The sequence below is a fragment of the Salvelinus fontinalis genome, chromosome 4 (genome assembly GCF_029448725.1).
Source record: "Salvelinus fontinalis isolate EN_2023a chromosome 4, ASM2944872v1, whole genome shotgun sequence".
Classification (NCBI taxonomy): Eukaryota; Metazoa; Chordata; class Actinopteri; order Salmoniformes; family Salmonidae; genus Salvelinus; species Salvelinus fontinalis.
Genome location: NC_074668.1, coordinates 35,593,813 through 35,608,462, shown reverse-complemented (window position 1 = coordinate 35,608,462; position 14,650 = coordinate 35,593,813). Strand labels below are relative to the sequence as shown.

General features: G+C 43.0%; 1 protein-coding gene across 3 annotated transcripts in view; it reads left to right on the top strand.

Annotated features, from left to right (window-relative positions):
• Positions 1-14,650, top strand: part of LOC129853635 (GAS2-like protein 1) — a 42,786-nt gene that overhangs the window by 16,515 nt on the left and 11,621 nt on the right. For all 3 annotated transcript variants that reach the window (XM_055919896.1, XM_055919898.1, XM_055919897.1), the window contains one exon: positions 11,949-12,045. In XM_055919896.1, the coding sequence (XP_055775871.1) occupies positions 11,949-12,045 (97 nt within the window). The remainder of the gene's footprint in view (positions 1-11,948; positions 12,046-14,650) is intronic.

The following is a 14,650-nucleotide window of genomic DNA, read 5'->3' as shown; positions in this document are numbered from 1 at the left end:
TTAAAATGAAACATGTATGGAAACAGGTGAATTAACACTCCTCAGCAGGCTCAAGCAAGCTAAAACCCACATGGTAGCAAAAACTAACTGGCAGAAATGGTTAAGTTAGAAATGATTTAAACACACTTTGCTGTAACAGGCTACTATTTTCTAGTTAACAGAAAATCATGTATGTCATTCAAAATAAATTTACCCCACCCAGTACTGAAATCCAAACTTAGTATGTAGTGCTCAGACAGTGTAGTAGTGTGTTCCCCAAATTCCCAGGCATAACTTCCCGGAAAGTTTCTGACCCTTTGCAACCCTAGCCATAACCAAGTGGTCACATATCGTTCTGGGTTCCACTGCGCAAGAGTAGAGGGGTCCATGGAGTTTTATGAACATCAAGGCAGACACACAGTGAATTTATACTGAACAAAAATATTAACCCAACATGCAACAATTTTACTGAGTTACAGTTCATATAAGGAAATCAGTCAATTGAAATACATTCACTAGGCCCTAATCTATGGTTATGACATGACTTGGGGAGCCAGTTCCACCCACTACAGAGCCAGGCCCAGCCAATCAGAATTTGTTTTTCCCCACAAAAGGGCTTTAATACAGACAGAAACACTCCTCAGTTTCATCAGCTGTCCAGGTGGCTGGTCTCAGATGATCCCGCAGGTGAAGAAGCCGGATGTAGAGGTCCTGGGCTGGTGTTGTTAACGTGGTCTGCGGTTGTGAGGCCGGTTGAGCGTACTGCCAAATTCTCTAAAATGAAGTTGTAGGTGGCTTATGGTAGAGAAATGAACATTAAATTCTCTGGCAACAGCTCTGGTGGACATTCCTGCAGTCAGCATGCCAATTGCACGCTCCTTCAAAACTTGAGATGTCTGTGGCATTGTGTTGTGTGACAACTGAACTTTAGAGCTTTTTATTGTCCCCAGCACAAGGTGCACCTGTGTAATGATCATGCTGTTTAAAAAGCTTCTTGATATGCCACACCTGTCAGATGGATGGATTATCTTGGCAAAGGAGAAATGCTCACTAACAGGGATATAAACAAATTGACCGAACAATAAAACCTTCAACATAAATAAGCTTTTTGTGCATATGGGACATTTCAGGGATCTTTTATTCCAGCTCCTGAAACATGGTACCAACACTTTACATGTTGCGTTTCATATAGTTTTTCAGTTTTGATATTTTTCTCTCAACATTCTGATATGCCAGAGTGTTCAAGTGTCCAACATAGCCTATAGTATACATAGCCTATAGTTCATCATTCTCGTCACCGCTAAAGAGAAGACAGAAAATAACCCACCATTTACCTCCCTCTAGGCTGCTGTAGCCTAAATAGTTATTTGGCCTGTCATTCTATTGTTTTTCTTGAAATTGTGGTAATTCAATTTATTCAGAATTTAGCAGAATGTATTTTTACCAGCTCCGTGTATTGTCAAATTGAAAAAGGTGAGGGAGCACTGCTCCTCCGGGCTCCGGCATCACTACACCCTTGGTCATGGCTCACATCAACGTCATCATCACAGATACTCTGGACCCACTCAATTTGCATACCGTCCCAACAGATCCACCGATGACGCAATCTCTTCCACACTGCCCTCTCCCAACTGGACACGAAAATCACCTATGTGAGAATGCTATTCATTGACTATAGCCCAGCGTTCAACACCATAGTGCCCAAAAAGCTCATCACTAAGCTAAGGACCCTGGCACTGAACAGTTCCCTCTGCAACTGAATCCTGGGCTTCCTGACAGGCCACCCCCAGGTGGTGAGGGTAGACAACACAACCGCCACGCTGAACCTCAACACTGGTGCCCCTCAGGGGTGCATGCATCGTCCCCTCCTATGCTCCCTGTTCACCCATGACTGCGTGGCTGTGCACAACTCCATTATCATCATTAAGTTCGCTGACGACACGTCGGTAGTTGGCCTGATCACTGACAATGATGAGACTATAGGAAGGAGGTCAGTGACATGGCAGTGTGGTACCAGGACAAACCTCTCCCTCCATGTCAGCAAGACAAAAGGAGGTGTTCGTAGACTACAGGAAACGGAGTGCCGAGCATGCCCCCATCCACATCAACGGATCTGTAGTTGAGCGTGTCGAGAGCTTCCTCGGTGTCCACGCCACTAAGGAATTATCATGGTCCACACACAACACAATCGTGAAGGCACGACAATGCCTCTTCCCCCTCAAGAGGCTGAAAAGTTTTACAGCTGCACATTGAGAGCATCTTGACTGGGTGCATCACCGCTTGGTATGACAACTGCTTTGCATCCGACCACAAGGTGCTACAGCGGGTAGTGCGTACGGCCCAGTACATCACTGGGGCCGAGCCCCCTGCCATCCAGGACCTCTATACCAGGCGGTGCCAGAGGAAGGCCCTATAATTGTCAATGACTCTAGCCATCCAAGTGATAGCAGAGAGAACAGTCTACCACAGCCACAAGAGAATTAGTGAGGTTGGGCACTGATGTTGGCCAATTAGGCCTGGCTCGCAGTATGCATTCCAATTCATCCCAAAGGTGTTCAATGGGGTTGAGGTCAGGGCTCTGTGCAGGTCAGTCAAGTTATTCCACGGCGATCTTGACAAACCATTTCTGTATGGACCTCGCTCTGTGCACGGGGGCATTGTCATGCTGAAACAGGAAAGGGCCTTCCCCAAACTGTTGCTACCAAGTTGGAAGCACAGAATCATCTACAATGTCATTGTATGCTGTAGTGTTAAGATGTACCTTCTCTGGAACTAAGGGGCCTAGCCCGAACCATGAAAAACAGGCCCAGACAAGTATTCCTCCTCCACCAAACTTTACAGTTGGCACAATGCATTGGAGCAGGTAGGGTTTTCCTGTCATCAGCCGAACCCAGATTTGTCTGTCGGACTGACAAATGGTGAAGCATGATTCATCACTCCAGAGAATTAGTTTCCACTGCTCCAGAATCCAATGGTGGCAAGCTTTACACCACTCCAGCCAACGCTTGGCATTGCGCATGGTGATCCTAGGCTTGTGTGCGGCTGCTCGGCCATGGAAAGTCATTTAATGAAGCTTCCAACAAACTGATGTTGCTTTCAGAGGCAGTTTGGAACTGGGTAGGGAGTGTTGCCGAGGACTGACAATTTTTATGCGCTACGCACTTCAGCGATCACATTCTGTAAACTTGTGTGACCTACCACTTCGTGCCTGAGACGTTGTTGCTCCTAGACGTTTCCACTTCCCAATAACAGCACTTACAGTTGACCGGGGCTGCTCTAGCAGGGCAGAAATGTGATGAACTGCCTTGGAAGGTGGCATCCTATGATGTGCCACGTTGAAAGTCAGAGCTCTTCAGTCAGGCCATTCTACTGACTGTCTATGGAGATTATGGCAGTGTGCTCGATTTTATGCAACCGTCAGCAACGGGTATGGCTGAAATAGCCGAATCCACTAATTTGAAAGGGGTGTCGACACACACACACACACACATATATATATACACACACAAAAGTATCTGCATTGACCAATCACATACGCTGCTGCTACTGTTTATTACCTATCCTGTTGCCTAGTCACTTTATCCCTACCTATATGTACTCATCTACCTCGTACCCCTGCACATCGACTCTGTAGTGGTACACCATGCATATAGCCAAATTATCGTTACTCATTGTGTATTTATTCTTCAAGTCATTTGTTCTACTATTTAAATGTTTTCTCTGCATTGTTGGGAAGTAAGTAAGTTCGGGCTAGTAAGTAAGCATTTCACTGTTAGTCTACACCTGTTTACGCAGCATGTGACAAATAGCATTGGATTTGATATTGATTTCAACATGTGAATACCTCACAAATACAAGTAGTGACGCAGTCAGTAAATCTCTCTACTTTAAGGTTGGGGGAGATTGACATGCATGTTATTGACGCTAGCTCTCCATGTACATTTAAGGGCCAGCCGTTCTGCGCTCTTCTGGGCCAACTGTCATCTGCTATGTCCCTCTCTGTGGCGCTTGAACATATGACTGGGCAGTAGTACAGATGCGACAAAACTAGGGCCTGCAGGACTTTTGTTTATAGCAACGTCAAGAAAGCAGAGCAGCACTTTATTACAGACAGACCTCTTTCCCATCTAGCTACCGTTTTATCAATATGTTTTGTACCATGACAGTTTACAATCTATGGTTACACCAACCAGTTTATTCTGCTCAATTTGCTAAATTTCCACATTTAATGACAATATTTTACAGTTAGGTGAATGATTTGTCTCAAATGCAATGCTTTTAGTTTTTGAAATATTTAGGATGAGCTTATTACTTGCCACTGATTCTAAAACTGACTGCAGCTCATTGTTAAGTCTTTCAGTGACTTGCTGTGATAGCTAACGTGATTATGTTGAGTCATGTGTAGGCCAGTGACAAAAATCTCAATTTAATCCATTTTAAATTCAGGCTGTAACACAAGTCGAGGGGTATGAATACTTTCTGAAAGCCCTGTGCAAAGACATCAATAGGATATTACTCAGTGCCAGTTAGGCTTGCAAGATTCGAGGAACTTTCAATAAATTCAATGGTTTTCCAGAAATCTGATTCTGGAAACCGCCAACCGGGATTTCGGGAAAACCAGGGATTTCACCACAGCTGCCCTGGGGTATGCCTGACTAGCTGGATTATGTTGGAGAGGCTTCCATTAAAGAACACCATCTGTGATCTGTTAGACAGGTAACTCTTGATCCACGACATAGCAGAGGATATAAAGCCATGACACATGTTTTTATCAGCAGCAAACTATAATCGATAATGTCAAAAGCTGCATGGAAGTCTAACAAAACAGCGCCCACAATCTTAGATTTCTTTCAGAAAATTATCAGTCATTTTTATAAGTACCGTACATGTTGAGTGCCCTTCCCTATAAGTGTGCAGTTGTCAATTTGTTTACTGCTCAAATAGCATTGAATCTGGCCAAACATATTTTTCTCCAAAAGTTTACTAATGGTTGGCACTAGGCTGACTGTTTGAGACAGTAAATGGTGCTTTGTTATTCTTGAGTTTTGAAATGACTTTTGCTTCCCTACAGGCCTGTGTGTGTGTGTGGATGTTAATGTGCATGTAGGCATGAGTATGTCTTAAACCTGCACTCTTAGAAAAATGTGTTATTTGTCTGACCCCATAGGAGAACCCTTTTTGGTTCCAAGTAGAACTCTTTGGGTTCCATGTAGAACCCTCTTTGGAAAGGGTTCTACCTGGAACTCAAAAGGGTTCTCCTATGGGGACAGCCGCAGAACCCTTTTGGTTCTAGATCAGTGGCGGTTGGTGGGAGGAGCTATAGGATGACGGGCTCATTGTACTGTCTACAATGGAATAAATGGGACGGTATCAAACATATGGAAACCACGTTTGACTCCTTTCCATAAATGCTTTCCAGACATTACAATGAGACCATCCTTCTATAGCTCCTCCCATCAGCCTCCACTGCTCTAGATAGCACATTTTTTCCCCCTAGGAGTGCATGGATGCATTAGTAAACTATGGATTGAACAGGTCAACCATAGTATTGAAGTTACACCTTTACACAGTCTAAGAGTTCATAGGTTTGGTGTGTTTTTCACAGCTCATGGATATGGGTTTGGATTGCTCTAAAATGATAATTTAGATTGGGTTACAGTTTAAAATGGAACAGTTAATATTTTTGCATAGATGCAAATATTATGCCCTGGAGCAATTTCCTTTTGACTGTCAAATGTTCATATGCTGTTTTCATGGCTGCTTACACTGTATTACAATGGGGGCATGTAGCAAAACATGTTGCTACAAGGAAAAACAAAATGGGGTCAAACAAACAAAACATCCGGTTGATATGATTAAAGTCCCCCAAACTACAGTAATTTAACTCTCCACAGTCCACTCTGCACATTGTAAACAATCTCCACTGATCTGAGCTATTCCCAATGGTATGCTCTGCCTCTTAGTACCTCCCTACAGGCTGACCCAGACCTCCCTTCTCCCAAACAAGCTGGTCCAGCAAGACACAAATAAAGCTTTGGGTCATTTCCTGTCCAGGCCCTTATCTGGCCTGCTCGGCTGCTTGTTTCTGCAGGGCTGTGTGCCTCAGTCTGGGGCTTTGGGCCCTGCCTGGTGTCACCACTGCAACTCTCTCGCCCCCTGCCATCAAAAAGGCAGTCTGCCTGATCGATTCAGTTTCACTTACCTCCCATGTACCTCCGCCCAATTAATGGACTGAACGGATGCCATTCCAAATCGTATGCATTTCCAAGATGTCTGCCTTACTGCCTAAGGTTGTCAATATTTTCACTGTTGTATTAGGAAGCTTAGACTTGCTCATAGATTAAAATTGAGAATCATGTAGGTCCTTTAAAAGCACAGTGTGTATGTTAGGATTTATGGTATGCTGTTATGCTGTTACACCCAATGATGTATATAAACCCTAGATTGCCGATTGCTGTGTTTTGGGCAATGAGAGGCTTTGAAGACACCGGTCTGCTATATTGGCACTCAGAAAAACAGTCCCCCATGGAAATGAATGGAGTTCTACAGTATTTCATTCAAATGTTTCAAGGACAAAATTACATGTATTTACATTTATTTAAACGTTTTATTTGTATGTTTAGTTCACATAAGAAAATGCAAAAGTATGCATTAAGGTGTCTATAATAGAATAAAACTTGGCAAAAACAAAATGTAGATATTAACAAATTAATTTCTATGGCTTCCAAAATATATTTTTTAACCTCTCTGGCGCAGGCGTTCCGCTAGTGACCCACCGACAACATCCGGTGAAATTGCAGAGCGGCAAATTCAAAATACAGAAATACTCATAAACATTCATAAAAGATACGCGTTATACATCGGTTTAAAGATTAACTTCTTGTTAATCCAGCCACTGTGTCAGATTTTAAAAAGGCTTTAAGGCGAAAGCATACCATGCGATTATCTGAGGACAGCGCCCCGCTTACAAAAGCATACAAACATTTTCAAGCCAAGTAGAGGAGTCACGAAAGTCAGAAATAGCAATAAAATGTATCACTTACCTTTGATGATCTTCATATGATTGCAGTCACAAGAGTCCCTGTTACACAATAAATGTTTGTTTGATAAAGTACCTCTTTATGTCCCAAAAACTCTATTTTGGTGGCGCGTTTTGTTCAGTAATCCACTGGCTCAATGGCGGTCACAACATGCAGACGAATACATCCTAATAGTACCGGTAAAGTTCGTCAAAACATGTCAAATGATGTTTATAATTAATCCTCAGGTTGTCTATTGTCTAAATAATCGATAATATTTTAACCGGACAATAGCGTATTCAATAGAAAGGAAAAAGAACGAAGGGCGCACAATCGGTCATGCGCACAATCGGTCACGCGCACAAGCAAGCTCTGCTTCATTCTACAGTCCACTCATAAAATAGTCTCATTCTTCCTAATTTTTCAGAAAACAACCCTGAAACAATGTCTAAAGACTGTTGACATCTAGTGGAAGCCATAGGAACTGCAATCTTGGTCCTAACCCAATACATACTGTATAGGCATTCAATTAAAAACTACACACATCAAAAATATCCCACTTCCTGGATGGATTTTCCTCAGGTTTTCACCTGCCATATCAGTTCTGTTATACTCACAGACATTATTTTAACAGTTTTGGAAACTTTAGAGTGTTTTCTATCCAAATCATATGCATATCCTAGCTTCTGGGCCTGAGTAACAGGCAGTTTACTTCTGGGCATGCTTCTCATCCAGATGTCAAAATACTGCCCCCAAGCCATACCAAGTTTTAAAGGGTGGGGGAGCAACACGCTCCTCACAGTCATGTCAGAATTAGACATTCATTCTCATACATCAAATTATGAAGTTGTTCCAAACATCAAATTTTCTAAGTGTTTAAGGTTAAATTTAGGCATCATCTCAGAATTGTTAAGGTTAGGGTTAAGTTTGGGCAATATCGCCAAAACCTTAAGGTTAGGAATTGACAACGGTTAAGGTAAAGGATAGGCTTAAAACAAAAATATTTTTTTATTGCCTAATTTGATTATGCAACCTTTGGCACCAGAGGCAGATGCTTACATCCATCCCTGTTGCTCTAGCTAAACCGAAACCTACTTTTTAAAATGTAACCTTTATTTAACTAGGCAAGTCAGTTGAGGACAAATTATTATTTACAATGACAGCCTAGGAACAGTAGGTTAACTGCCTTGAATGTAACAGCGCTTTCTGTTGTCCCTAGATGCCGGTTTACACACCATTTCCACGATGTCCTTAGACATAGATGGACTTTGAATACTGACCTGTATCACAGGTGACGTGGCTGGGGGGAGTGCCAAGATGGTGTGGTGGCTTGAAAACACCACCTGTCAGTCAAAAATAAACACAGCATGTAAAGTGGTCACATGTTTATGAAATAATAATAAAAATGTTCCATATGCACTGTTACGTACACCTCTTGGAGGGAACGCAACACCCTGCTACACTCAACTCCCCGTGGAGTGAAAGAGGTATGTGACTGTAGGTGCGGGTAAGGATGATAGAGGCAGAGAAAATTACCATTCATAGGGAATTTATTCTTCCTTGACACGGTAATTTGGGGGAAAGGGGCTGGACGGAACCAAAGCAAAGGAAGTAAAAGTTAAGAGCCCCCTCTCCTACCCACTACTTACTTATTTTTAATGCCACCTGGCTCGCTAACCAAAATACATGGGGTGGTCCACCCAAGTCTTACCTAGTGTGCATAGACAGAGTACATACTATGGGTATATGTATGCCCTCAGGCCGCTTGCCTTAACACTCCCAAGGTGCCTTCCCCTTCCCCCCCTGGGAACAAAAACAGAATAATTACTAACCTAAAGTGAACAATTTTAATAATGAAAAACCACAGTCTTTTTGACATAAACATACCTCTGCAGGACCAGCTACAAAATACTTTACAACAAATTATACAGACATACAAAGAAGCTCTCCCTACCTCAAAGGAACCCTGGCTTTTCAAGCTGCAGAAGGAGTTTGTAATTGCAGACAGCTGTATCCCCTGAAGAGAGGGCGGGTCAGAGCTCCAATCTGCAATGGGGCCGACCAATCAGCTGCTTTGGATTTCAGGAAGCCATTTCCTGAAATACACACATTCAAACACATACAAACCCAAAACAACACAGAAACTGGGGAATGTAACATGCACAAAAAGCTTATTTCGCTCAAATGTGCGCAAATTTGTTTACATCCCTGTTAGTGAGCATTTCTCCTTTGCCAAAATAATCCATCCACCTGAAAGGTATGGCATACCAAGAAGCTGATTAAACAGCATGATCATTACACGGGTGCATCTTGTGCTGGGTACAATAAAAGGCCACTAAAATGTGCAGTTCTGTCACACAACACAGTAGATGTCTTAAGTTTTGGCATGCTGACTGCAAGAATGTCAACCAGAACTGTTGCCAGAGAATTAAATGTTAATTTCTCTACCATAGCTGCCTCGAACTTAGTTTTTCAGAATTTAGAAGTACATGTAGCCGGCCTCACAACCGCAGACCATGTGTAACCACGCCAGCCCAGGACCTTCACATCTGGATTCTTCACCTGTGGGATCGCTGAGGAGTATTTCTGTCTATAATAATAAAGCCCTTTTGTGGCGAAAAACTCATTCTGATTGGGTGGGCCTGGCTCCTCAGTGGGTGGGCTGACTGCCAAGTGGGTGGGCCTATGCCCTCAATAGATTAAGGTCTAATGAATTTATTTCAATTGACTGATTTCCTTATATGAACTTTAACTCAGTAAAATCATTGAAATTGTTGCATGTTGCATTTATATTTTTGTTCAGTATATAAATCATTGGTTACACCTCAGTGAGACGTTTCTGTTAAGTTTCTTAAAGCATGTATGACTGACTTTGTTTGGCTTTATGGTATGTAGTGGAGTGTCTTTTAGAAATATCTTACTTGTGCAGTATGTTAAACCTAAGTGTAATGGCTGTTTTGGAAGCAGGTAATGTTGAAGTGTTATCTCGAGTGCAGTGGCTGCGTTGGAATCATTAAAGTGTTAAAATTCAAAGTGTAGTGGATTTTAAAGCAGGTAAAGTGTTAAACTCAAGTGTAGTAGTGACAGTGTGTTTGAAGCGCGTTTCTCTGTCAGATTAACCCCCCTCAGCACCGTCTCCTCCCTCTCTTACTGAGGAGGACAGTGATTATGCATATCCCCCAGCAGCCACTAGTTCAGCCTAGCCAACACGCTTCACTATTCATCTGCAGGGAGGAAGCTAGCCTGCTGGCAGCCACCATCAAGCCAACAGGCCCCATTCAGCTGCCAAAGCCTCACAATAAGCTCAGGCTAGAGGAGTGAAGGAGGAAGTGAGGGGAAAAAAAGGGGGATAAATAAATGGAGGAGAGCGAATGGGGCGGACCCACCCAGGGAGGTCACCCCTGCACAAGGGAGGGGTTCTTTGAGTTGTGGTACAGTGTCAGACGAGCCATGACAAGCCTGAATTGGGAGGGATTTGTTTTACTCTGCCCCCATTGCAATTACAAGTAATCTCTGTTCCCCATTGCCATAGAAACAGGAGTTGGTTCTCTAGAGTTGTGGCGAGTGGGATACCCCCCCCCCCCCATCACTGATGGATTGGTTCAAAGATGGCTGCTGAGGCAGACAACTGGAGTATCACTGGTCCAGGGAATAAACTCATCCTTAGCATGGTCCTCACATTTGGTCTAGGTCAGGAAGTGGACCAGCTATAGACAATAGGCCAGAAGTAGAGAATTAGCTGTTTACCATCACATGGGAACGGCTATGAATAAGACTAACCATCTCAGGACAGACAGTATAGTAAGTAGTAGTAGAGTAGCAGCAGTACCATAGATAGAAAAGAAGAAGTAAGGCAGAGGAGGACAGCTGTTTTGCAGAGAGATATTGTGTTGGCGGTGGTGGGCACGTTGAAGAGCAGCAGAGGACGTGGTGGAGCAGGCGCAGCTGTCCTGTGGGTAGTGTCCTGTCCTGAGTTTGGGAAGCCATGTGTGGCCATGTGATTTGGTGCAGACTGGCTCACTGCCAGCTCCAGCTCACACACCGATGCACCCTCGTGTCCTGGCCTGGCCGCAGAGACACGGCCACAGCCCCTAAATGAAACATGTGGCTGGCAGCAGTGGTTACACAACCCAGAGAGGAGGCAGGCCAGCGTGGCTGCATCCACGGGACCATCACATCAGGCTAAATATACAGCCTCCCTCTCTGCTGTGAGGAACACGTCTGCCTGCAGGGGAGAGAGGGATAGAGACACTATCTCTTCATACTCTGGGCTTCTGTGCCTCAATGTGCAGAGCTCTCCTCTCTTTTCCTATCCCCAATTATTCTGTCTCTAATAGCTGAAATCGTAGCAGAGAGGAGGGGAAGATGAGATGTCACCCCCCCCCCCCCCCCCCCCCCACACACTCTGAAAGCATGGGGAAGCCAGCTGACAGGGGAAGAGAGGAGAGAAAAGGAGAGTGTCTTTCATAGCAGTGTGCCTCTTATTGTTTTCCTCTCTTCTTTTAATTGTGTTGGCATGGCGATGAACAGTGGTCATAATGGCAGCAGCTGGGGGTCATGTGGGAGGAGGGAGGGGGCATTGGCACTAGCAGGAGTGCATCTGATGGGAGTGTTACCTAACTTTGGGGGCAGGGACTCAGGGCCAAGCGCTCAGCATGCTGCCCCACATGTAGGATTTACATATCTATTGACTTGATCTGCGGTCTGTGTGGTATCGCACCATGTCACTGGGTTTAAACATCACTTCAGTTTTTTAAACAGTGTGTGTGCTTTTGTGTGTAAGTGTGTGCCCGAGTGGTTGTGTATGTGCACATGGTTGTGTGTTTGTACGTGTGTGTGCACTAAGCTTCATAGTATCAACTCTCTCTCTAGTCTTCATTATGAGAGTGCATGTGTGAATGGATGCTATGTTTGTCAGTGTTGTAACCTTGTCTCTCTCTCTCTCCTCAGGTCCTACGTACTCATGTGATGGTGCGTGTGGGCGGGGGATGGGACACGTTAGAACACTATCTGGACAAGCATGACCCCTGCCGCTGTGCCGCCTTCGGTGAGGTCACCTCTTCCCAAACAACCAGCCCTTTACACTCTATAGTCACTGAGTTGTATTGTATAAAATTGTACTCTATTGCATCTCATTCTCAGTCAGTATGGGGCTCACAATTGGTTTACATTGTATCCATTTGAGCAGGTTATGTGATATAACTCAGGTCAGGAGTGGTACACAAGCGTACACTGTAAGGTTTATGCAACCCTGGGATTATGAGATTGGTTCCTTTGACATAACCTCAGTACATTCACACACACAGTCTTCATATTGTTACCATAGTATTATCATAGTGTTATCATATTCCTACTATAGTGCTACCATAGTGCTACTATAGTGTTGCTATAGTGTTACTATAGTGTTACCATAGTGCTACTATAGTGTTGCTATAGTGTTACCATAGTGTTACCATGGTGCTACTATAGTGTTACCATAGGGCTACTATAGTGTTACCATAGGGCTACTATAGTGTTACCATAGGGCTACTATAGTGTTACCATAGGCCTACTATAGTGTTACCATGGTGCTACTATAGTGTTACCATAGGGCTACTATAGTGTTACCATAGGGCTACTATAGTGTTACCATAGGGCTACTATAGTGTTACCATAGGGCTACTATAGTGTTACCATAGGCCTACTATAGTGTTACCATAGGGCTACTATAGTGTTACCATAGGGCTACTATAGTGTTACCATAGGGCTACTATAGTGTTACCATAGGGCTACTACAGTGTTACCATGGTGCTACTATAGTGCTACCATAGTGTTACTATAGTGTTACCATAGGGCTAATATAGTGTTACCATAGGGCTACTATAGTGCTACCATAGTGCTACCATAGTGTTACCATAGTGCTACCATAGTGCTACCATAGTGTTACCATAGTGTTACTATAGTGCTACCATAGTGTCACCATAGTGTTACTATAGTGCTACCATAGTGCTACCATAGTGTTACCATAGTGTTACTATAGTGCTACCATAGTGTTATCATAGTGTTACTACAGTGTTACCATAGTGCTACTATAGTGCTACCATAGTGTTACTATAGTGTTACCATGGTGCTACTATAGTGCTACCATAGTGTTACTATAGTGTTACCATAGGGCTACTATAGTGCTACCATAGTGTTACTATAGTGTTACCATAGGGCTACTATAGTGTTACCATAGGGCTACTACAGTGTTACCATGGTGCTACTATAGTGCTACCATAGTGTTACTATAGTGTTACCATGGTGCTACTATAGTGCTACCATAGTGTTACTATAGTGTTACCATAGGGCTACTATAGTGTTACCATAGGGCTACTACAGTGTTACCATGGTGCTACTATAGTGCTACCAAAGTGTTACTATAGTGTTACCATAGGGCTACTATAGTGTTACCATAGGGCTACTATAGTGCTACCATAGTGCTACCATAGTGCTACCATAGTGTTACCATAGTGTTACTATCGTGCTACCATAGTGTTACCATAGTGTTACTATAGTGCTACCATAGTGCTACCATAGTGCTACCATAGTGTTACTATAGTGCTACCATAGTGTTACCATAGTGATACTATAGTGCTACTATAGTGTTATCATAGTGTTACTATGGTGTTACCATAGTGCTACCATAGTGTTACCATAGTGTTACTATAGTGTTACCATAGTGCTACCATAGTGTTACCATAGTGTTACTATAGTGCTACCATAGTGTTACCATAGTGTTACTATAGTGCTACCTCAGTGCTACCATAGTGTTACTATAGTGCTACCATAGTGTTACCATAGTGTTACTATAGTGCTACCATAGTGTTACCATAGTGTTACTATAGTGCTACCATAGTGCTACCATAGTGTTACCATAGTGTTACTATAGTGCTACCATAGAGTTACCTATTGTGCTACTATAGTGTTACCATAGTGTTACCTATTATGCTACTATAGTGCTACCATAGTGCTACTATAGTGTTACCATAGTGCTAACATGGTTTTACCATTGTGCTAGTTACCATAGTGTCACCATAATGCTACTTCTTTTTTAAATTAAATTTTCCCCTTTATTTCACCAGGTAGGCCAGTTGAGAACAAGTTCTAATTCACAACTGCGACCTGGCCAAGATAAAGCAAAGCAGTGCGACAAAAACAACAACACAGAGTTACACATGGGATAAACAAACGTACAGTCAATAACACAATAGAAAAATCTATATACATTGTGTGCAAATGTAGTAAGATTAGGGAGATAAGGCAATAAATTGGCCATAGTGGCAAAATAATTACAATTTAGCATTAACACTGGAGTGATAGATGTGCAGATGATGATGTGCAAGTAGAGGTACTGGGGTGCAAAAGAGCAATCAAATAATAATAAAAATAATAAAAAAAGAACAATATGTGGATGAGGTAGTTGGGTGGGATATTTACAGATGGGCTGTGTACAGGTGCAGTATAGTGTTACCATAGTGCTAACATAGTTTTACCCTTGTCAGAAGGTGAGTGTAGCTGGTGCATGAAGTCAGGCGCAGGAGAGCAAAATGAGTGAGCAACGTACTTTACTCAAAAATGAAGGCACAAGGTAACAATACACTTGACCCAAAATACAAACTGTAAAATATTAT